The 23,837-nt window shown below is 47.7% G+C and overlaps 1 protein-coding gene across 3 annotated transcripts in view; it reads right to left on the minus strand.

The window, feature by feature from the left end:
* chd7 (chromodomain helicase DNA binding protein 7) overlaps nt 1-23,837 on the minus strand; it is a 79,801-nt gene that overhangs the window by 18,804 nt on the left and 37,160 nt on the right. Inside the window, exons 4-28 of one of the 3 annotated variants that reach the window (XM_023977808.2) lie at nt 21,691-21,835; nt 20,602-20,730; nt 20,360-20,425; nt 19,296-19,351; nt 18,886-19,000; nt 18,570-18,653; nt 18,216-18,353; nt 17,928-18,049; nt 15,390-15,633; nt 14,410-14,586; nt 13,871-14,113; nt 13,543-13,729; nt 13,145-13,355; nt 12,677-12,872; nt 12,156-12,323; nt 11,749-11,928; nt 11,309-11,419; nt 9,200-9,408; nt 7,582-7,781; nt 6,807-6,969; nt 3,946-4,035; nt 3,121-3,224; nt 1,405-1,534; nt 953-1,071; nt 344-692 (exon numbers count right to left, since the gene is read on the minus strand). In XM_023977808.2, the coding sequence (XP_023833576.1) occupies nt 344-692; nt 953-1,071; nt 1,405-1,534; nt 3,121-3,224; nt 3,946-4,035; nt 6,807-6,969; nt 7,582-7,781; nt 9,200-9,408; nt 11,309-11,419; nt 11,749-11,928; nt 12,156-12,323; nt 12,677-12,872; nt 13,145-13,355; nt 13,543-13,729; nt 13,871-14,113; nt 14,410-14,586; nt 15,390-15,633; nt 17,928-18,049; nt 18,216-18,353; nt 18,570-18,653; nt 18,886-19,000; nt 19,296-19,351; nt 20,360-20,425; nt 20,602-20,730; nt 21,691-21,835 (3,936 nt within the window). Of the gene's footprint in view, nt 1-343; nt 693-952; nt 1,072-1,404; nt 1,535-3,120; nt 3,225-3,945; nt 4,036-6,806; nt 6,970-7,581; nt 7,782-9,199; nt 9,409-11,308; nt 11,420-11,748; nt 11,929-12,155; nt 12,324-12,676; nt 12,873-13,144; nt 13,356-13,542; nt 13,730-13,870; nt 14,114-14,409; nt 14,587-15,389; nt 15,634-17,927; nt 18,050-18,215; nt 18,354-18,569; nt 18,654-18,885; nt 19,001-19,295; nt 19,352-20,359; nt 20,426-20,601; nt 20,731-21,690; nt 21,839-23,837 lie in introns of all 3 variants that reach the window. The other 2 variants (XM_070436680.1, XM_023977807.2) reach the window with 2 other exon arrangements.

Raw genomic sequence — 23,837 nt, forward strand, 5'->3', positions numbered from 1 at the left:
CTGACGACGAGACACGGAAGGGTTAATCCAACAACCAATGGGACAGAAAGCAATGTATGAGTAGTGTATTGATTAGGAGACTGGAGCATTATGGGTACTGTAGTACACACATTATGTTACAAGTAGGGCTTCTCAAACAAGCCCCAAACAATAATACAGGAAGTTGATAGAACTTCAAGAAACTCTTGACTGTACTGCCTTCTATACAGCCGGGTAACAAATTGAAATGTTTATAATATACATATTGTTTATGGTGTATAACATATCCTAAGTAATCTGGATGGAAGTGTGCCTCAAAAACATCTAATTAACTCAACCAATCAAACTATTCATGTTTCTATACCTTTGACGCCTCTCTTTGAAGAAGGCCCCTCCTTCCGCCAGGAGAGCCGTCGCCTCAGGAATGAACGCTCCGCCCTTGGCCATATAAGGACTGCCCTCTGCCATGAAGGCTCCGCCCTCATGCACGTAGGCCCCTCCACCATCTGTGACCATGGAGAGTAGCTGTTCTCGGGGCCGCCGGCGACGGCGGCCGTCGGGCCGGGCCATGGCCTCCTGGCGGAGCTGCTCTCGTTTGTGCGTGCGCTGGTAGGCAGTGATGAGGCGGCGGAGTCTAGCGGTGAGGGCTGAGGCTGCCGGCCAGTACAGACGACCCGCCCCTCTGCTGCCTGCTCCATTCTCACCTGGTTTAGCTGTGATGGGGAGGAGAAAAGGGTGGAATATTAGGACAAATAAATGTGACTGCATACTGTTGAGATGGTTCTGAAAATGGTTGGTTTGATATAAAAATAAATATATACATATTTTGAACTAAGGATTGATGGATGGTGAATCATCTTCAGACAGATTGCTAGTAAATAATACATTGTCAAGCTTTTTATTGAATTTATCCCAAAATGGTGGTCAACATAGTGCTACATCATGTGAAAGCAGAGATGGCCACTCCACTTACATTCACCACTCTCAACGTCCATAGCTTCCTCTTTGTCATCAAGGGGAGAGTTAGTGAAGTCATCCATCTCATCTTTAAAGGGCATGCGGAGAGGCTTGTACTCTGGGTCCTCATCCTCTCTGTACACACAAAGAACCAGGGATGGAGGGATGAAGAGAGAGAAAAGAGAGAAATTAGTAAACTTAAACAGAATCAAACAAAGGAGCAAGGGGAAAAAGTGGTAGACAGCCAGGAAGAGAAGATTGAGGGAAATTGGAGATGGGAGGTCAGGGAGGGAAAGGAATATCGAGTGGAGAGAAGGAGACCGAGACAGGTCGAAAAAACAAACAAATAGGAGGGAGAGACAGGAAGGGAAGATGAGAGTTGGAGGGTGACGGGGACAGGAGGTTGATAAGAAAAAGAGGAGGAAGAGGGAAAAAGAGGTGGTGGTGAATTTTGGCTGAGTGTCTTACCCCTCCGGACCATCTGCCATCATGTCCGCCCCCCTCTGCTCTGCAGCGATGGCCTTGGCATCAGGCATGCCCACCCGCTCCAAGAAACACAGCGCAGGGTCGGCGCGCACCGAGTTATACTTCTCATAGCCTGGGATGGAGAGAGCGCGATTGAGAAAGAAGGAGAGAGTGGGTGAGAATGGTTGAATTACAGAGTTCTACTTTCCACATCCGGTGAAGAGAGAGGGAGTGGGTGAGAGATGAGTGCATTGTGACTGGGAAACGACACGCACCAGGCCTAGAACAAAGCAGACGTTGACTGACAATTTACAGTGGAAATGCATAGGCTACATATACACCTAGGCATTAATCATGATACACAGTAGCATCAATCCTGAAAGATGCAACAGAAAGCAAGAGAAGCCAAATTGAGTTTAAAACAAAACCCATCATGAAGTTCAGAATCACATCCTAAAAACCAACTGCCATCCGTATAAAGAGATGAGAAAAACAGAAGCATAGGGTCCAGATGCAGACAGAGGGCAGTGCCTGTTGGAGCGTGTGTGAGCGCGCGTCTGACTGGGTGTGTGTGTGTGTCAATGTGTGTAAGAAAATCTGTGTGTCTAAGTGTGTGTGCCTATGGTCTGTATGTGTGTGTATTTGCCCAAGTGTGTAGCAGAGAGAGAAAAGTGCCCGTTGGAGCTTTCCAAGCAGAACAGATTAGAGCCTGCAGATCCCACTGAGCACGGCGGGTGGGAGGAGGGGGAGACAGAGGCACAGGCTGGAGCCCCCTCAACCGTGCCAGTTTGCAGACCAGACTATCTCCCCCTTCTCCTCCACCCCTCACGGCCTGTCCCCCCCTCCATTCCCCAAAGCCCCCACCAGAACATCACATTTCAATTAGGATTTATGCGGTGACACATTGTTCCTAACCGCTGCTGCGCCCCGAGCCAAGCGCTAATCATGAGGGGGTTTATAGGCCATCACTCTTCCCTCTCGCAGCCCTGGAAAGTGTGTGTGCCTGTACAGTGTGTGTACAGTGTGAGTACCAGACATGTGTGAGGGTTCGGTGTATGTGCGTGTGTGACAGAGGCAGAGAGTAGCTTCCTCCCCCGGCCTCCCAAGTGAATGAGGATTATGATTAACTATAGGCTAGCTCTATTGTTTCCATGTGTGTTTGAGAGAGCACCCGTGTGTGTGTGTGTGTGTGTGTGTGTGTGTGTGTGTGTGTGTGTGTTAGGGCTGAGGCACAGCTCGGATCCATAATTGAATCAGAGAGGGTCGCAATTACGGAGAATAATGACAATTATCCCAAATTAATATGAATATTTATCACCATCAATACAATTGACACTTAAAATCGTTACAATTCTAGCTTATCTTGTTTTGCACTGTAACACAATACAAAAAAGTGGTTAAATCTAAACCAGCTAGCCCATAGCTAAAAGAGAACAAACCTCATGATAAAGTGCATCAACCAACTGTGGTTGATAGAACACTGGATAACCAGGGACTAGATGGAAGCTGCAACAAGTCTGTCTGTGCGCGCACACACACACACACACACACACACACCTACCTACACGGACTGCTGGACATAGCCATCAATCAATCTCCTGACGTCTCACTGAGCCAGCTGTGCTCCGCGGTCGCTATGGGAACACCAATCAAGCCGAAGCAGCCAGAACTCGGGCAGCGTGCGTATGTGTGTGCGAGTACCGGACGGGTGGGGCTTACCGTGTTTGAAGACGCCGATGAGGAGCGATTTGTCCGACTCGCTGTCCCACCAATCGGCAGGGACCTCGGCGTGGAAAGGCTGAGGGATCCAGATATCCATTTCACTGTCGGCCCAGACCAAGGGGAGAGGAAGAGAGAAAGAGGGGAAAACGAATTAACAGGGTCTAAAAATCGGCGCGTGTCCGTATTAGGCCCCATCTCCAGGCATCTGGGAGGAAATATGGTCATTAGCCACGCTGCTGGAACATCTCCACTGTGTCCCAAATGGAACCCTATTTCCTACACCGTGCCTTGACCAGAGCCAAAAGTAGTGTACTATATAGGAAATAGGGTGCCTTTTAGAAAGCAGCTCTCATCACTAAGGAGACCTAGGCAGAGCAGGCCTAACCTTATCACCACTAGCAGCCTTCCCTGATGCCTGCAACGCTATCACCACTAGCAGCCTGCCTGGCCTAATCCAATACAGACACACACACACAAGCTGGCACTTATACACAGGCACACACACATACGAGTGAACACACACACACACTAACGAGTGAACACACACACACTAACTGGCACATATATGCGCGCACACACACACACACACACACACACACACAATAACAGCATTGTAGCTATTCAGCGAAGAGCCTCAGACGCCATCGACATGGCGTGCACGTTTTCTGCATTATATATGCATGCACATCTGGGTGATGGGGTGAAACGAGGGGAGAGAGAGGGAAGAGAGGGAGTGTGAAGATAAAGCAGGCAGGGGCTTGGGAGTGTTGGAGTGAGAGATAAAGGGATGGAGGGAGGAGACGGAAGGGAGTGGATGCCAACCTTGAGTCTGTTCCCTCTAGGATCCGGTCGGCTTGGTCACCGATGACTTCCTGTCGCAGATAGTAGAGCATACGGACCCTCAGGAGAACTCTGTGTGTGGGGGGGGGGTAAGAGCGAGAGACAGAAATAGGAAAGAAAGAAAAGGGAAAAGGGTAAAAAAAAAAAAGTGAAACTCTGGTCCCGTGCGCCAGCAGCAGTAGCTGGCTAGAGCGGCTAGCTGCGGCGGCGGATCTTTGGCACTGGCCGTTGCCCATCCATCACGCTGCCAGGCCTGATTAGCCACGCCACGCGCCAGCCCCTGCGCCTGACAGATGGCACCACATAATCGCCCCTGTGTGTGCCGCCTTTCACCCGCTTCCAACAGGTCTGCCTGGCACCTGGCCTGGCGCAGCGCCAGCCTCAGCCCCAAAAAACCTGGCCGCCACAAAATCTCCCCGACAACAACAGAGTAGAAAGAAGAGTTGTGGCCAAGGAAGGAGGGGGGAAAGTAAATAGGACACTGGCTAGAAGTAAACAAAAGGATTGTGAAGTATGTTGTGTGTGGGGCTAGCTGGAGTGGAGCTATGGAACTCATGTGAAATAGGATTACCGGGGACTTAATGCGTGTTCGATTTTTGGGAATTATAAAGAAACCACCAACTATCAACGGTGTGTTGGCCTGCTTATCTATGACAATATGGTGGTGTATGAGTAGGGGCTGTGTTTCCTAGGGGTTAAAGGTCAGAGGTTAGGGTTGACCCGTGTGTTCGAGACCATCTAAAGCGAGACCGATTCAAGACTGGAGCGAATCGAGTCCAAGTCAAGACCAAGACCGGAGGGTGGCAAGAGAGTCAAAACCAGCAAAATATGAGTCCAATTTAAGACCAAATATCAAAATTTCAAGTATTTCTGTGCTCATATTTCAGAAGAACTAGGCAAGTCAGTTAACAAATTCTTATTTACAATGACTGCCTACCCCAGCCAAACCGGACGACGCTGGGCCAATTGTGCGCCGCCCTATGGAACTCCCAATCACAGCCAGATGTGATACAGCCTGGAATCGAACCAGGGACTGTAGCAACGCCTCTTGCACTGAGATGTGTCTTAGACCGCTGCCCCACTCAGGAGCCTTCAGAAATTGAGAATGGTGAAAAATGCATGCCGAGAGAAAATAGACCCACTCTACAAGTTATTACTAACCCAAACGCAGTAGGGAACAATGACGGCCTTCAGAGAATTTGTAAAATAATAATGTTCTGATTTAATCTCTTCAGTTTTTGTTGGAAAGGGAAGCATTAACACTGAAGATGAAAAAAAAGATCCAATAAGGATTTTTCTTTGGTGGTTTTTGGGGAGATAAATCTAGCTGGCTAAACTCTATTAGGGAAGCATTTGAGTGACAGTGGACATTCAACCAATCACATGTGGATTTTTAATGGGTTGGACCGTTAACCAAAACTTACAGAAACTACTTCCTTCGAAGGCCAACAGGTCACTGCGCAATAGCGAGCAGTATTTCTCCCACGATCTAGCTAGCTTTTGTTGTAGGCTAGTTTGCAGCAGGTGCTATGGAAGAGGATGTTAATGCTAATTTGTTGGTGAGTGGAACTGTGCTTTCATTGCAGCTCGCAGCCATTTCTTTGAAAAGAACTTCAGTGTGAAACGTTGTTGCATTTAAACTTTAGTTCACTGGCTACTTTGTGTGCTGAACATGACATGTTTTTTGCAACGGAAAGTAATAGTTAACGCTTAATTGTTTTGTTTTTGTATTCTTATGATTGGGACCTACTGGCTTATTATGTCTGAGTGAATGTGCTGCTTGTCCTTCAACATCATGCTGTGTGTGACTGCTGTCTTTCCATCGGACCTATGCAGGGGTGGTGGTTCTTCAACATCATGCTGTGTGTGACTGCTGTCTTTCCATCGGACCTATGCAGGGGTGTAGTGGTTCTTCAACATCATGCTGTGTGTGACTGCTGTCTTTCCATCGGACCTATGCAGGGGTGTAGTGGTTCTTCAACATCATGCTGTGTGTGACTGCTGTCTAACGGCCCTACGTGTTTAACATAAACTGCACTCTGCTACATAGTGCGCCCTGGTATTACGGTCACTGTCCTTCCAGCATCACGAGCTTGTCTCGCACATCCTTTGACGTGTCACTGTTCGTGCTTTTGGTGATAAGTGTGATCGTGGCGTAAGGCTACCCTAGGTTGTTTAAGCAGTGTAGTTGTGGGTAGCATTATCTGTGTGGGTGCTATCTGTGTGAGTGGCAGCCAGAAGCTCGGCTCTGTTCTGTTTTATTCAATTGAGCACATTAAGTGATGATTTTTGAGTTTGGTACATGTTGGAAGTTGCCACATTTCACCACTGAGCAAACATGTCTATAATAGGTATTAAGACTGTTACAACCCCCCCCCCCCCTCTCCCATCACTAATAGTGAGCGCGCAACTTGCAAATAATTCCCCTAACTCTTCCCTACTAGTGAATCAAGGAAATTCTGACGAGCACGACAAAGATTGAGTATATATTTCAATGAAAGTAAAGTACAGTAATGTTACGAGTCAAGTAGGAGGCCCAGGTTTCAATATGTGATAAATATTGTTTAATGAAAGGTGGGTATATATATATATTTCACCTGGCGAAGCAGTTTTACACACTGACTGAATTGAATCTGATAATTACTGTTTGAGTTTCTTACGCCACTAGTCTCGGGAAAAAATGACGAGTCCTCACTGTCCGACACAGTTAAAATGTATCAGACAAACATGGGGTCTCGAGACCGGACCCGAGCACAACGACACTGAGCTTGATATATGGCTAATTTGTTCCTTTGGTGTTTGAAAAACGACAGTGTTGAGGTTAGGATTTGGGGGTGACTTACTTATTACAGTGGTGTTTGAGGTGTCTCTTGTAGCTGTCCTCCTGCAGTAGCAGGTCAGGGTTACAGCTGGCCAGCCACTCTGCCCTGGGGAGCTGGGGAGGGGCAGGCGGGGCTGGTTTCCCCTTCTTCCCCTTACGACCCCGTGGTACTGGAGTAGACAGACCTGCAGGAGAGACATTACAATTTAGAGTAATAGATCCATTATTTCTCATTGAGATCCCTTTATAAGAGAGACCTGGGTTGGACAAGTCTAGTACCAGCAAGGATTTGATCAATTACTACAATTATTTATTTGAAATGGCCATCTGCAAACTAATTGATAACATTGAAAACATTGAAATAGCAAGGCATTGGGCTAACTCCATGGTTCTTGTAACCAAATCAGATTCCAGTTTGCTTAGGCGGGAAACCAATGAGGATCAAGGTCAAATAAGTAATGTAAAGTCAGACTGAACCAGTTTGAGCCGGTTCTAGTCCAGCACTAAACCAGACAGAGCATAAGGTTAAAGCAAGGTCATGTCAGGAGTTGTTGTGGCGGGAATAAGTGGGGGAGGGGTTGAGTGAGCGAGTGAGGGACGTTCGTGGTGGTACTGTGAAAAATCCTATGGAATTCAACGTATGTTTATTCACTACTCCTACCGGGGGCTATTGGGCAGGTCTTAAAGAGCAGTTGGTAAGGTTGCTACTGTGAGACAGTGGAAAGGTGGTGGTGTGTTCGTTACGTTTTTGGTTAAGCTACGGTAATGCTGCAGTAAGGGTGCGTAGGAATACGTACCGGAATGGTTGGTGAGCGTTCGGCTCTGGCCGTCCTCGGTGGGCGTGATGAGGTCCCAGATGAAGCTCTTGATGTTCTCGTCGCCACGGTAGTGCAGCAGGCAGTAGGCCAGCAGGGCGCGGCAGATGGTCTCCACGTCTTGCTCCCGCAGGGGCCGCTTGAAACGCCCGTGGGACAGGATGTCTCCCCAGCGACCCCACCTAGCAGGGAGGGAACGGGGGGATCGTCAGAGAGAGGGGAAGAAAAAGGGAGGGGAGATGATAAGAAAAGAAGAATAGACGAACGAAGGAACGAAGCGAGGAGAGAGAGGGGGAGGAGAAAGAGAGATGAGAATTATTTAGTCAGTGTCTCAAGTATTATCATTTATCCCGATGACTCACATTTACAGGCTGGAGCTGGAAGGTTTTATTTTTCCATACTCATCCCCCCACCCACCCAAACTACTACAGTAAGGTTGAGGGGCGGGTATGAATGGGGCGGTGTTATGTCTGGCTCTCTGCCTTTCAACCAGGGTCCAATGTCACACCACGATCTGATTCCGTGACCCCGTTCGCTCATGACCGCACACGCAACCGACAGCACATCTCACTACCGTGGGTGACCCAGAGTAGATTTCTACTTGTGACAACCAAGCGAAGACTCTCGTCCTAAAACGTTTCTACACGGCGGTGAGATAACCCCACTGACACCCAGACGATAGGAGTGCGTTTGTGGGTCGAGGGAGGCTGGGGCTGGTCTATGGAGGGAGATACAGCGAGGGAGTCAATGGCAGCAGCGTCAGTTGAAATGTGTCCTCTCAGACGTGATGGCTCTAATTTGCCCTACAGCCCCGGGGTCTAGACAGTACAGTTGACTCGGTCGCATGTGAAAAACAAACCCCACTGCTGGTCAGACGTTGTGAGTGCATGCAGCCAGCCGTGATCTCTCCCTGCGGAGGGCAGCCGGGCACAGCGACTAATGAGTGTGTGTGATGTAGGTGCTGGTTGGTTGGTTCACTGTGTGGTTGTGTGTTGGGTCATTATAGGAGTGCACGCAAGATCGATCTGGGCTCGTGTGTGTGTAAGTATACAGGCATGTTTAATGGCCCCTTGCGTGTGGGAGCCTCAGATGGCTAAGTGTTAAATTACTCTACATGGGAGTGTGCAAGCATTAGCGCTCCGTGGGCGTCATTTCCCCCCAGACCACCGCAGCATGACCAGACCAGTCGCTTGTGACTGGTGTTTAGGCAAGCACACATCCTCAACCTCCTGAGCCTACAAAGGAGGGAAAGGAAAGATGAGATAGGTGCCCCGGAAGCCAGACAAGATATGACATCTCAGGAATCAGGTGGACTTCCTGACCGAGAAGACGTAGAGGTGAAAGGATTGGATGAGTGATAATCAAGGGCTGTGGTAATATCCCTCTGGTGTGTTTGATTCATTTCTGACATCCATCTAACAGTCTGTAGTATCTAGCTGTAGATATTGACCCCTATGGTGAAAATCTTTCACCGAATCCCCCCCCAAAACAACAAACTATTACATTTTTCCCGATCTATCAGGGTTAGCCTTCCAAAGGGACTTGGAGAACAGTCATCCCTTCCCTAACAAATGTCTAAGTCTTTCAGATGTCCACTCACCCATAAACCAGAAGGTTCTTCTCCACCCTAAAGCACTCGCTGCGGGGGTACCCTTGGGCTCGGTCCTGTGGCCGCCTGGGTTTGATCAAGGGCTTCTCGTTCTCGCCGTCGCTCTCCAGCTCGGAGAACTCCGCCAACTCGTCCTCCTTCATTGAGCTGTAGTGGCGTGTCTGCTTCCGTACCCTCGGAGTGTCAATTACCAGGGTGTTCTAAGAAAATTGTTAGTTAAATCCCACAAAATCAAATTGTGTCAAAACCACCCAACCACATTTCCCTCCCTGTTAAAATGATCAAAACAGGTTGCATGTTGTTATTATTGTCCTTATTACCAGTTTCCCTGCTGATAGAGATCGATATATTAGGTACAGTACAAGTCAAAAGTTTGGACACCTATTCAAGGGTTTTTCTTTATTCTTACTATAATAATAGAAGACATCAAAACTATGAAACACACATGGAATAATGTATTAACCTCCAAAAAATGTTAAATCAAAATATATTTGAGATTCTTCAAAGTAGCCACTCTGTCTTGACAGCATTGCACACTTGGCATTCTCTCAACCAGCTTCACCTGGAATACTTTCCAACAGTCTTGAAGGAGTTTCCACATATGCTGAGCACTTGTTAGCTAAACTCCAAGCGGGCTGTCGTGCCATTTACTGAGGAGTGGCTTCCGTCTGGCCACACTACCATAAAGGCCTGATTGGTGGAGTGCTGCAGAGATGGTTGTCCTTCTGGAAGGTTCTCCCATCTCCACAGAGGAACTCTGTCAGAGTGACCATCGGGTTCTTGGTTACCTTCTTGACCAAGGCCCTTCTTCCCCGATTACCCAGTTTGGCCGAGGGGCCAGCTCTCGACAGCCTTGGTGGTTCCAAACTTCTTTATTTCAGAATAATGGAGGCCACTGTCTTGTGGACCTTTTTTAGTTTCCCTTCTGCAGATCTGTGTCTCGACAGAGTCCTGTCTCTGAGCTCTACAGACGATTACTTCAACCCCATGGCTTGGATTTTGCTCTGACATGCCCTGTCAACTGTGGGACATTATAGACAGGTGTGCCTTCACAAATCATGTCCAATTAATTTAATTTACCACAGGTGGACTCCAATCAATCATTTCACAGATGATACATGGAAATGGGATGCACCTCAGCTCAATTTTGAGTCTCATAAGCAACACATCTGAATACTTAAGTAAATAAGGTATGTTCAATTTTTTTTATAAATTTGCAACAATTTCTAAAAACCGGTTTTCGCTTTGTCATTATGGGGTATTGTGTGTAGATTGATGAGGATTTTTATATATTTAATCCATTCAAGAACAAGGCTGTAATGTAACAACATTTGGAAAAAGTCAAGGGGTCTGAATAGTTTCCGAAAGCATTGTATATACACACACACACACACACACACACACACACATATATATATATATATATATATAAAACTCATCCAGGGTGACTTGCAGAGATGACACGTCTGTTTATGCGGCTGGATTAAGTGCTATACTCTAGGGCCCTTGAGGAGAGGGAGGAGGAGAGAGCAAGAACGGTGTGGGGTAGAGGCAGAGAGGAGAGAAAAGGACTTGCTCTCTAGACTGACTAAGTGATGTCTCTGTTCCCCTCCGGCAGCAGCATAAGCTGCTTACTGCCTCTGGGTCCACCGAAGAGGGGAATGCGGGGTAATTAAGGAATAGAAAGAGATTCCCACAGCCACCGTTTTAAATGAGCTTGACTTAGCCCAGTTATGACTGGGGTGCCACGCATGGCTAGCCTGGGGGTAATAAGCCATATTAATTAATGCTTTAGATTAGTGTATGTATGAGGGAGATAATACTATTGAGCTCCGATACTTTTGCATGTGGTGTCTAAAGGGAAGGGAAACGCTGGTGTGACCACCCCGGGCTGTGTTTCTCCCATTCCCATAGTAAATACTGCAACTGAGAATTCAGCCCCAAAAGCCAAACTGTCAACGAAATCGGTAGGCTCACTGTCCTCAAGTAGCCAGTTACTGTACAGTCCTTGAGACTGAATTACTGACCAAGCCAAGTCCCTGCCCCCTAGGTCACACCAGTCACACTACATTTCCCACAATTCAATTTCCTGAGGCTCACCCGTCCATTGATGGCATCCATGTCGAGCTCCGCCTTCTTGGCCCACTTCTGCCAGAAGTCCGGGTCCTCCAGGGAAATGTCCGTCCTGTTCCCAGCGGCCACGAAGCTCGCCTGGGGAGAAAGGGAGAAGGAGAAACAGTCCCAACGGCGAATCTCCTGAATGCGTTTTCTCCACATTCTTTTAATCAAATGACACTTTTGATCTCAGAGAAGTGCTGCTGGGTTAGCTCCCACTGACACTGCACAGCTTGGTTCTGAACGAGCTTGGCTCTCTAGTGTTAATGACCATAGAAATAGAATTACTAGAATGGGGCGTCGGTCCACGCAGGCCCATAGACTTGAAAGGGTAAATCTGTTCTAGTAATTCAATTCCTATGGTAATGACTACTGAATTGAACGAGGGAGCTAAGAATACATAGGAAACAGCGTATTGAAGCTACCTTGGCGAAGGTGGACCCCTTGCCCTCGGACTCAATGGTGATGGTCTGGGTTCGTCTCTGGAGGATCTGGTCAATGTCTTCCTCGCAAAACTTCGAGCCCTCGTCCTCCTCGTCCATCAGAGCTCCGTAAGCTCCTTTGCGGAGGAGGTCCTCCACTTCCTTCTTCGACAGCTGCTGCACCTGAGGTGGTCGAGTACATTTGAGGGCTTAGATCACGGAGCTCGGCACATCAACAGAAGTTTACCTTTATTAAGACAATGAAGTACAGTTGAGAAGACCCTCTTTCCAAAAAGACAGGTGAGCAACCTTCACTGTTCTATTGCTGCACATAGAACTTAGACTATAACAAGATGTCCTCAAGCCTGGTCTTGCTATTTGACTGTGTGAGAACTGTGTGTGTGTCATACCCCATTGGCTGCGTTCTCTCGGCCACTCATGGATTGCAGCACAGCCTTGTCAAGGCCCAGCTTGAGGCTGGCCTTGTCAAACATCTCTCTCTCATAGGAGTTCCTGGTGATCAGTCTATAGATCTTCACTGCCTTACTCTGGCCAATCCTGTGGCATCTGGCTTGGGCCTGAGAGAGGGGAAAAGAGAAAGAGGTATGGAGAGAGAAAAAACATGCTTAGATTCCAAAAAGCATAGATCAACTGATAATAAACAAAGTCATGGAGCGGTGTACCAGTGTGATAACATCTTGTCTGCCCTGTTTTGGAATGTTCACTCGTCTGTGCCCTGTTTTTTGTTTAATTTACAAACCAGTGTACTGCATTTTGACTAGTGTCTGTCTACTGTATTTTAACAGGACTGTATTGACTGTGCAGTTATTTGAGTTGTGACCACAGCATTTTCAAAGATTCAAAAAAATTGCATCTTCAACTATCAAACTAAGTAGTGAGACTATTTCTAAGTCCAACCCAGTCTTCATACCTGTAAGTCATTCTGGGGGTTCCAGTCCGAGTCAAAGATGATGCAGGTGTCTGCAGCAGTCAGGTTGATGCCCAGGCCTCCGGCCCGGGTACACAGCAGGAAGACAAAGCGGTCAGAGTCCGGTCGAGAGAAGCGGTCGATCGCAGCCTGCCGGAGGTTACCCCTCACGCGGCCGTCGATACGCTCGTACGGGTACCTAGTCGGATGGAGACGGTCATGGTCAGCTTCAACAACAGTCATACTAAAACAACCCACGTTTCTGACTGTCATCGATGTGCTCCTACAGACTACTAGTAATGTGTGTGTGTGATATATATACCATGAAATATGTTCAAAAGCATCAACTACTCAAAGACAAACAAGGCCAACATTTAAATAAAAGCTGGCTGCGTCTGGCACACGGGCCACCAGTTTCAGAGCCCTGGGTTAGGCGATTGAAGAGAACATCTAAAACGGTCAAATTCGCACCGTTTCTGGATGAGGTAGTCCTCCAGGATGTCCAGGCAGCGCACCATCTGGGAGAAGACGAGGACCCTGTGTCCCCCGGCCTTCAGCTTGGGCAGCAGCTTGTCGATCAGCACCAGCTTGCCCGCCGCCTGGATCATGGCCTGCAGGTGGAACTGGGCCATCTCGGCGTGGTGGTTCTCGCGGAAGTCCTCCAGGATCTTCTCCTCTGCACCTAGAACATAAGAGGCCACCATCAGAATCATTCAAAGCAGCATGACTAAACCCAGTCAGTTCACAAACAAACCCAAGCAGGTGGGGCACAGAGACACCAAATCAACATCCAGAGGGTCCAAAATAAACACATTCTAAGCCGAACGATTTTAGAATGAGTGTGATCTGCGTTAGTGTGTGTTCAGTACCGTTGATGAGGTAGGGGTGGTTGCAGCACTTCCTCAGCTCCATCATGGTGTTGAGCAGGTTGGGGACCTGAGCCCCTCCGCCTCCCCATGCACCACCACCTCCTCCCGGTCCTCCTTTAGACAGAAAGGAGAAGTTCTTCTCCAGGATGGCCCGGTAGTACTTCTTCTGGATGTTGGTCAGCTCCACCTGAGAACGGGATAGGAACGAAATCAGTCAGCAAAACTCCTCATAATACGGCAGTAGTAATCTAACAGAGAAGGTAAGATGGCTTGCACGTTGAAAGAATTGACGTTAACATAACACACTCAAACACACACACACACACACCTCGATGATGGTCTCCTCCTTGGGGGCCAGGTTCTTCTCCACATCCTCCTTGAGACGACGCAGCATCATGGGCTTCAGGATGGCCTGCAGCTTCTGGACCTGCTCCTCAGTCTTGAGGTCTCCAAACTCCAGCATGAAGGTGTTCTCTGAGGGGAAGCGTTCAGGCTCCAGGAAGTTGAGCAGACTGAAGAGCTCCTCCACAGTGTTCTGCAAGGGCGTTCCGGTCAGCAGCACCTTGTGCTCCTTCCCAGGGGGAGAGGGGGGGGGGAGTATTTAGTCAGTAGTGTACTTAGTTCCTTCCAGTAGGTCTTTAAATATATGTTTTTTTTATTACTCCTGTGATAGTAGAGGAGGAAGGCGGAAACATAGTCCCATTAATGTCCATGAAATATAAGCATTTCATCAATAAGTTGCTTATTTTCCAACAGGTCCAATGGCAAGTAGTCTTCGTATTCACATGTGGTTGTATTGTGCATTTATTTATTTTTGTCAAATAAATCATACATCTCAATTAGACATTTCTCTCCGTTTCAACTCACCATGTCCATCATCTTGAGTCCCTCGAGCAGTTTGCAGTTCCTGTTTTTGAGGCGGTGAGCCTCGTCGATGACCACACAGCGCCACGGGACGCTGCGCAGCTCTGGGCAGTCCGTCAGGATCATCTCAAACGTGGTGATGACCGCATGGAATTTGTACGCTCCCTTTATCACACGACTCTGAGGATGGAGGGAGAAGAGAGCGAGGGAAAGAAAGGAGTGTTATGGTGAACAGTCGATTTTCCTGCCCACACGACTCAATCAGGGAAAACTCAGGACCCTGGTTATAGGATTACATGGTCTGCCGAGGTACTGCAGATGGTCCGCAAATTTTATTATGAATTGGTCTTTTTTGTTGCCAAAAATAACAGTTGGGAGTATTAATGGTATTATAATTAATTTTACATTACTTTTCACAATGCTATTCGTAACAATAAATAATAATAGGCCTTTAATCTGTTACATTTACCGATAAAATTGACTCAATTTGGCTTGCAAGATATTTTGGTACAAATCGACAGTGATTTGGTGTTCACCGGATCAGAAAAGATTGGGAACCGCTGGGTTAACACATTTAAAATAGTGATTGGAGTAGGTTACAGTCACATTTCGGTCACTAGTCTTTATTTGGTCTGGTAAGGTCAGTGTGGCGCTCTGGTTAATGAGGTTAAGTACCTGACCGTCTATCTAAAAGTGCTTCCTGTGGGATTATTCTTAGATTAGGGTGAAGAACCTACTGTACCGTACTATAGTCTCACTTAGGCCTAAGCGTCTTGTGAGGTCATGTTTGTTATGCAATGCTAAAGTTATGATAGAATAAGGTCATGGTGTGCTTGGGATTATAGTTACATTAAGGTCACGTTACCTGTGCGTCTGGCCTTGATGGTCAGGTTAAATTACGGTATGGAGTTCATCTCGTAGGCCTGGGTGGTCTTATAGTTGTGCTGTGGTTAGGTCATGGTTACAGTACGGCCAAGACGTACCTGCGCGTCACGGTAGTTCATTTCGTAGGCCTGGATGGTCTTGCGGCTGGCCTGGCTGCCATGGTAGACGATCACGTTGAGTTCGGTCCAGGTGCGGAACTCCCTCTCCCAGTTTGGAATGGTGGAGAGGGGGGCGATGACCAGGAAGGGCCCGTGGATCCCCTTCAGGTAGATCTCATAGAGGAATGTGATTGACTGGATGGTCTTGCCCAGGCCCATTTCATCTGCTAGGATGCAGTTCCGTCTGGGAGGGGGAGAAACATAATATGGACATGATGAAAGGGAGTCCTCGGTGACGGTGACTATTAGTGCTAGTGGGGCCCTCGGTGACTATTAGCGCTAGTGGGGCCCTCGGTGACTATTAGCGCTAGTGGGGCCCTCGGTGACTATTAGCGCTAGTGGGGCCCCCCGTGACTATTAGCGCTAGTGGGGCCCCCCGTGACTATTAGCGCTAGTGGGGCCCCCCGTGACTATTAGCGCTAGTGGGGCCCCCGTGACATTAGCGCTAGTGGGGCCCCCCGTGACTATTAGCGCTAGTGGGGCCCCCCGTGACTATTAGCGCTAGTGGGGCCCCCCGTGACTATTAGCGCTAGTGGGGCCCCCCGTGACTATTAGCGCTAGTGGGGCCCCCCGTGACTATTAGCAGTAGTGGGTTCTCAGTGACTATTAGAGGTAGTGAGTTATCTAAATGTGCAGTTAGGAGGAAAGAAAGGAGAGAAAACAATGCAATGAATGAGATGTAACCGGGATAGCGTCTCAAATGACACGCTATTGACTATATAGTGCCCTACCTTTGGCCAAGCAGTCCACTATATGGGCAATAGTGTGTCCTTAACTCTGTTCACTCCATTAGTGAGTGAGTAATCTAATGAACAGTTAAGCTAACCCGGTTAGGGCAGATCAATGACATTCAAATTAAGAAGTGTGTGTGTGGAAGCTTTTCTATAGAGTGTTATACTGATATATTGGGGTAGGCAGGCTACACTGGTGACGGGTTTGTGTGTGTGTGTGTGTGTGTTTGTGTGTGTGTGTGTGTGTGGTGAAGGGGTGTCGGTGTGTGCATGCAGTAGTGTGTCGTGTGCAGCAGCGGTAGATCACACATTAATGATTAGTGTGAGAAAAGCACAGCTTGGGTACACACATGTCCCTATAACACATGGGTTGGAGGACACCCTATGGGGAATGGATGTGTTGATTGTATTCACGCATGTTCGGTGACATGTTTAAGTATTATCCATGCGAATGTGTTGGATAAACATAGCATCTACACTACATGACCAAAAGTATGTGGACACCTGTTCGTCAAAAATCTCATTCCAAAAATGTTTGCCATTAATATGGAGTTGGTCCCCCCCCTTTGCTGCTATAACAGCCTCCACTCCTCTGGGAAGGCTTTCCACTAGAYGTTGGAACATTGCTGCGGGGACTTGCTTCCATTCAGCCACAAGAGCATTAGTGAGGTCGGGCACTGATTTTGGGCGATAAGGCCCGGCACGCAGTCAGCATTTTAATTCATCCCAAAGGTGTTTGATGGGGTTGAGGTCAGGGGTCTGTGCAGGCCAGTCAAGTTCTTCCACACCGATCTTGACAAACTATTTCTATATGGACCATGCTTTGTGCACGGGGGCATTGTCATGCTGAAACAGGAAAGGGCCTTCCCCAAACTGTTGCCACAAAGTTGGAAGCACAGAATTGTCTATAAAGTCATTAAATGCTGTAGTGTAAAAAATGTCCCTTCACTGGAACTAAGGGGCCTAGCCTGAACCATGAAAAACAGCCCCAGACCATTTTCCTCCTCCACCAAACTTTACAGCTGGCACTATGCATTGCGGCAGGTAGTGTTCACCTGGCATCCGCCAAACCCAGATTCATCCGTCGGACTGCCAGATGGGGAAGCGTGATTCATCATTCCAGAGAACGCGTGTCTGGTGCTTCAGAATCCAATGGCGGCGAGCTTTACACCACTCCAGCTGACGTTTGGCATTGCGCATGGTGATCTTAGGCTTGTGTGCGGCTGCACAGCTATGGAAACTCTGTAGCGAGTGTTGCAACCAAGGACAGACAATTTTTACGTTCTACGCGCTTGCTCCTAGATGTTCCCACTTCACAATAACAGCACTTACAGTTGACTGGGGCAGTTCTAGCAGGGCAGAAATTTGACGAACTGCCTTGTTGTAAGTGGCATCCTATGACGATGCCACATTGAAAGTCACTGAGCTCTTCAGTAAGGATATTATTTTGCCAATGTGTGTCTATGGAGATTGCATGGCTGTGTCCTCGATTTTATACACCTGTGAGCAACGGGTGTGGGTGAAATAGCAAAATCAACTAATTTGAAGGGATGTCCACATACTCAATTACATGCACTATATATACAAAGTATTTGTTATTGAGTACCTGTGGGGTTTTTTGTCACATTTTAGACTCTATATCATGCATATTATACTACTGTTAAATAATAAACGTTGTATAATAGTGGGTCACACAGATACATCATACAGCTTAGCACACACAGAGCGTTATAGTACTTCTCCTTACGTATTGTACCAGTTGAAGAGCAGCCAGTTCACTCCCTCCAGCTGGTATTCCCTGAGTGCGTTGTCGTTTTTATAATCCCTGGAACTCTCGGATTTCTGCCAGCCGTCGGTGGGAGGTCGCTCCTGTTTCAAATAAAAGCCTGCCGTTAGTGGTTTCCGTGCGACTGCAGGAGCGTGGCCTTGCTGGCTCCGAGTTAAAGGGCCGGGGTCATAAAAACATGTAAGAAAAGGGTAGCAGGAGAGTCTGTAGAGTGGAAGTGTGTGTGTGTGAGTGGTTTTTAATACTCACCACGCGCTTGGTCTCGGGCTGGCGGGCCGCCACGGCCTCGTACTCCTCGATCTTGGCCAGGTCGATGTCGGCCTTCAGCTCCCACGTGCTGTCCTCATAGGGCAGGGAGCACCACTTCACCAGGTACAGGTTGACAGGCTGGGGAAAGAGGGGAGGTAGAGAGAGGGTTCGTGTGTCTTTGTGACTCCAACATGAAAGGAAAGGCCAACCAACGTTTGGTCTGAACTTAAAAGGAGCGTTCAGCCAATGAACTTCAAAACAAGGATAAGTCAAGGACATAACCAAACCTATCCAACTTTGGAGGCCATTKAAAGGCCATAGAGAACAGGTAGAAAAGAAAGATAAGGAACAAACCTCGCCGTTCTCATCTGTGCTCTCCGACTCGTCCAGGACCCGGTCCACCTCAACATAGTCCGGGTTGAAAGGCTCGTCATCCATCTGCAGGAGGGAGGGAAGGAGAGAAGATTAGCTTCTGACCATTGCAATGGCAGATGAAGATACCAGGAAAAGTGAAGAGCAGAGAAAGTCTAACATTCACCCAACCAAATAACCTTATGTTATTGAATCCTCTGAAGATGAGTGGGAGGAAAGAAACCGATTGTACCACACGTGTCAAAACTGACACAAAATGGCAGCCAAACAGTGGGGAAGATAAAGGTGCGGGACTGACCTCTGTCACGAAGGTGGCGAGGGCCTGCTTGGCCCTGAACCGCTTGACCTTCTGGTGGATCCTTTTGTCCTTCTCCAGCTCCTCCAGATCTGCCCAGCGACAGTGCAGGTAGGAGCTACACAGAGAGAGAAATACAGTTACACACACACGCGCCATAAAACATGACAAACAGCATAACAGACATGCCATGATACACACACCACCAAAAATGCACTAATCTAGAGAATTATAGCATTATATTATAATCTTAATCCAAACAGTAGTCCTGTGGTTTACAGAGCGTGTATTAGATTACACGTTTTATTACGATGCCATTTATCCACCATTTCCCCCCAAACGCTTGAGGTAATCAAATGACACGGTGAACTAAGGCCCCTGTATCGTAGTGTGTCGGTACTTTGGTCACTCACAAACTCTTGAACTTCACATAGAATTCTTCCACTTCCATTTCCTCTCCCGATTCCATCTGTGAAAAAACAACCAAGACGTAAATATCTGTGTCAGCTGTTGTCGATTACAGTTGGGCGATAGGAGTGTGAGTTTTGGGTTAAGATGCAAAGTTTGTCCTTGAGTGTGATTCACCGATTAAAAAGAAAACTAAATCCAGGCCACCTTTTTCTCTAACAAAGTAGTAAAGTCTAACAATTGTATCTCGGTACAGAGTTCTCGCTGTACTGTAGTGGAGAAGAGAACTGACAATCCCCCTCCCATTAAAGACCAACCAGCTCTACTGTGCGGTGCTGAGGATGACTCATGAATCACTTCTATGCACACACAGCCACACTACACGCACACGGTTCCATTCAGAGAGCTGACCCGAGGCCTGGCTTCCTGCCAAAACCACAGCGCTACGACAGACGCCAAACTAGCATTTCCTCAGGCAGAGTGTGTGCGTGCAAGGTGGGGGGGGGGGTAACCCATTCGCAGCTGCCTTACTTCGAGTCCCAGCCGCCAGCCAGCCTGCACGAGTGTTCGTATTGTTTTTGGCAGAGGTGAACTAAGCTTTGTTTTGGAGAAGCTTTTGAAATGGAATGAAGAAACACACACCCTGAAGACAGACAGAACACACACAACTCCCTCACACACACACACACCCTGTCTGGAGTGTAATGTACCATATAAAACCAGCCGGTCTTGGGGGAACACAAAGCGCTTCTCGTTTTCTCATCCCTTATACTTCAACTCCCTACACCGCCGCTACTGGAGGAGTACAGCGGCGCCCCTTCACTGCCAAGAAGGGATACAGTCACAATGAAGTATCTAGACTTTAATGTAAAAGAGACTCAAGGCTCATGTCAACTCCACGGCTGCGAATGTCTGGCCTAATCAAATTACTAGTCCAACCCAAAAGTCAAGAGACCCAAGTCCACACAACTCTAACCGGCTTCATTCCAGACCACTGCTAGACTGGTCTACGAAGCGGCTTTCTAGGAGGGAGGATGAGCGTGTGTATAATCTGGCGCGCGAGCCTCACCTCTTTCTTCCCCATGCGCATGGCCATGATCTTCTCCACCACAGGCCCCTCCGTCTCCACCACCTCCTACAGTCACACAGATGGAACAACGTTAGCAGGCCTATGTAATGGAGGGCAGGGAGCACAAATCTATCCACAGACAATACAGAAAGATGATCTGACACACTTTGGCTCTGTCTGACAAGCTCTTTCTGACATGCACACGCCAGAGCACCTCGCTCTGCCTCTCTGTTAGTGCTGACCTGCTGTTCAGAGTTGTTGGAGGGAGACTTGGGAGCCGGGGAGTCTCCATCATGGTCCTCATCCGAGATCCTGAATTCCAGTTCCTCGGTGTAGCGCTTTCTCTTCACCTGACGACTGGAGCGACGCTTCTATAGAGAGAGACGGGTGAGGACAGAGAGAAGGACGAGGGAGAGGTGATAAGTGAACAGTTGTACTTTACAGTACGCGCTAGACCGACAATCCCGAAAACAGAATAACAGAAACGTTAATCCCTGCAGGATTTAGAATAGAAATGAGATTAGAAACGGGATTGACAAATAAAACCAGGGTGGAAACAGAGGTGAATTCTATGATAGGATACAAATGTTTTAAAAAACACTATGTAAGATCAATCAGGTAAAAAAAAAAAAATTTTTTTTTAAATATCTAACTTCCACAGCCACGCTCTAGCGCAGGGCAGGCCCTCTCTGCTGCTCTCCTAACGGGCTAAATAGTGCCAGCTGCAATCATGGTATTACATCTGTCAGGTCGTGCCTACTGTTTAAGAGTGGTGGAAATTGGACAATGCCTCAGTGTCAGACGGCTGGGTCACCTGGATGTTTGGGTTGGTGAAGTCATTTGCAGCTAACAGCTCCCATATGCCTGGCTCAGAGCAGGCTAGTGTGCTTGTATGTTTGAGTGAGCATCTCGCATTAAGATATTTTTTTATTGAATTCACTCCTGAAAAACACCGGGACCAGATGAAGTTAATAATTGAACACCAGGGCCTGTGGCTGAATGCCCGGTAGACCCGGGCCCATCTAGGAAATAGGGTCCCATTTGGGATGCATACTTAAGACTTCATCTGGCCCCTTTAGTTCGGCCATCATCCATACGGCTGTATTATTAAATCCATATTAAAAACAGAATGAAGTCAATAAATTAGCATGGGGGTTATTTGGTGGCTTCTAACAGGATTGACATTGTTGGAAAGTGTGTGTGTCTGTACTGTACCACTGATGTTACTCTGTATGAACAACTGACATTACTGTGTGTATGTGTGTGTACAACTGACGTTACTGTGTGTGCCACTAACGTTACTGTGTGTGTGTGTGTGTGTGTGTGTGTACCTGGACACCGTCGTCGTCCTCCTCATCAGAGGGAGGTGGGGGTGACTTCTCCACATCGGAGTTGACCGACACTGACGGTTCTCTCTTCCTCTTGGTCTCCTTCACACTGCTGCCACCGCCCTCCGCTGCCTCCACCTTCTTAGTGCTGCTGGAGGACGAGGAGGACGAAGGGACAAGGAGAAGAATGAAAGAGAGCGTCAGGAGAGGAAGGAGGGATAAGGAGAATAATGAAGAGATGAGTGTGAGAGGAGATGGATAATAAAGAGAAGGATGAGTGTGTCTGAACCCCATCTCCTATCACCACCACTGTATTGCACATAAAAAAATATATTGTCGTCAGTTTTCGGTCGTCTGTGTCTGATAGTCTAAAGTCAACAATGCCAAAAGTATAATTACCTTCACACCATGAGGGACAATMTCTTATCATAATCTGCTCCCAATATCAAGGCTTTTACCATAGCATAAGAAGCTTAGGAGACCATTTTTCATGACCGTTGGAACAATCAACAAATCACCCTGTACACAACAAGGAGAACTCAGCAGATTAACCTGTGGTTTCAAAGTTGATGTTCGATACACAAGAAGATGGATGTCATTTGGGATTTCTAGTAAGTAACCATCTTGGAGGCGCCATGTTTTGAATTAACAGTTTGAGGTCCTTTCCTTGAGGCTGGAGGACAGAGGGTTAAAACATGAAAGAGAAGAGGGGGAGAGAAGGGGTGTTGTCTCCTCTCTGTGTACTACACACACACACACACACACACACACACACACACACAGCTCCACGGCTGCCACAGATTACACAAAGCCCAGGGGGTGGGCAGTCAACCCCCCTCTTGCCTTTCTCTCTCTCTCCCTCTAGGGCCCCCCTCTCCTTTCATTTGCACGCCAAGAGCAATCACATCGCCCTGGTAACCGGCGGTCACATGACCCGCACCTGTTCCTTTGGCTGGACGCCACCGGCTGGAGCCATCTGCTCTCCTCAGTCAGTCTCCCTCTCTCTTCTCCTTTTCTTCTTTCCCTCGATCACGCCTCTCCTCTATGGCTCCTCTTTCTCCTCTAAAGCTTCTCCTTGCTTTCTCTCCCCCCCCGGCCTCTCCTCCATGGCCTCTCCCCCTTTTTCTCATCTTGGTTAGATAAGGGTAATTATACTGACTCCAATTTTTCTATGTAAAATGTGTGCCAAACAAAACCATTTGATTTCAAAGTTGAACAAACCATCCAACTCTATGCCGAAAGACAACTTAAGAATTTACACAGAAAACGCATCAAAAACACATTTACTTGACCGGCGCAGATGCAAAATTTGTTAACAGAATGCCGTCATTCTGTCACTGAACTTTATTCTGTTACCATATTTTGCATCTGCACTGTTCAAGTAAATGTGTTCCTGTGTAAATTGTTTAAGTAGTCCTTGTGCATAGAGTTGTATGGTTTGTTAAACTACATTTTAAAAGTGAAAATTCTGAGTGTCATACTTCCGTAACTGTTGAATTGCCCGTAAGCTTCCCCATCTCTTTCCCCCACCCAATCAACCACAGATTTACTAYATTTTCCCTCTGTCCATTCTCCTCTACTCATTCTTCTTGGCCAGCTCCTCCAATGATCCATCATTTACCCTCAGACTCCATCGCCATCTTCCTTTCTCATTCTACCGGGCCATCTTATTGACCAGTTTCATCATCCCTTCTTTTAATCTCTCTTTTCCCCTTCCCTCTCTTCCCTTTGGTCGGCCTTTCAATCTCTTCTCCTGCCTCAGTCTTTCTACCCCTCTATCAAGTCTCCATTCCTTCCCTCACCACTCATCGTTTCCTTCACTCAATTTTCTCTACCATCTCCTTCACTCCCATCCACCCCCCCATCAGTCTCCTACTCCATCTCATCCTCCAGTCACAAGGTATTGTGGGCAGGGTTCAAGGAAAGACTCTGGGGGCTGTGTGTGTATGCACCCAGGGGAGGAGGGAGGTAGTGAGGCAGCAACACTGAGGACTAACGCCGCWAACCAACGCTGTTATAGATACAGCACAAGGGCAACAAAACATGACGTTTCATAAGACGGCGTATGTAGTACCAAAATACCAGTCGGCCATGATGGTGTTGTAACTGCATTAACAAGCAGGATTTGTTCCAACTGCACCACTGAAATG

The sequence above is a fragment of the Salvelinus sp. IW2-2015 genome, linkage group LG32 (genome assembly GCF_002910315.2).
Source record: "Salvelinus sp. IW2-2015 linkage group LG32, ASM291031v2, whole genome shotgun sequence".
Lineage (NCBI taxonomy): Eukaryota > Metazoa > Chordata > Actinopteri > Salmoniformes > Salmonidae > Salvelinus > Salvelinus sp. IW2-2015.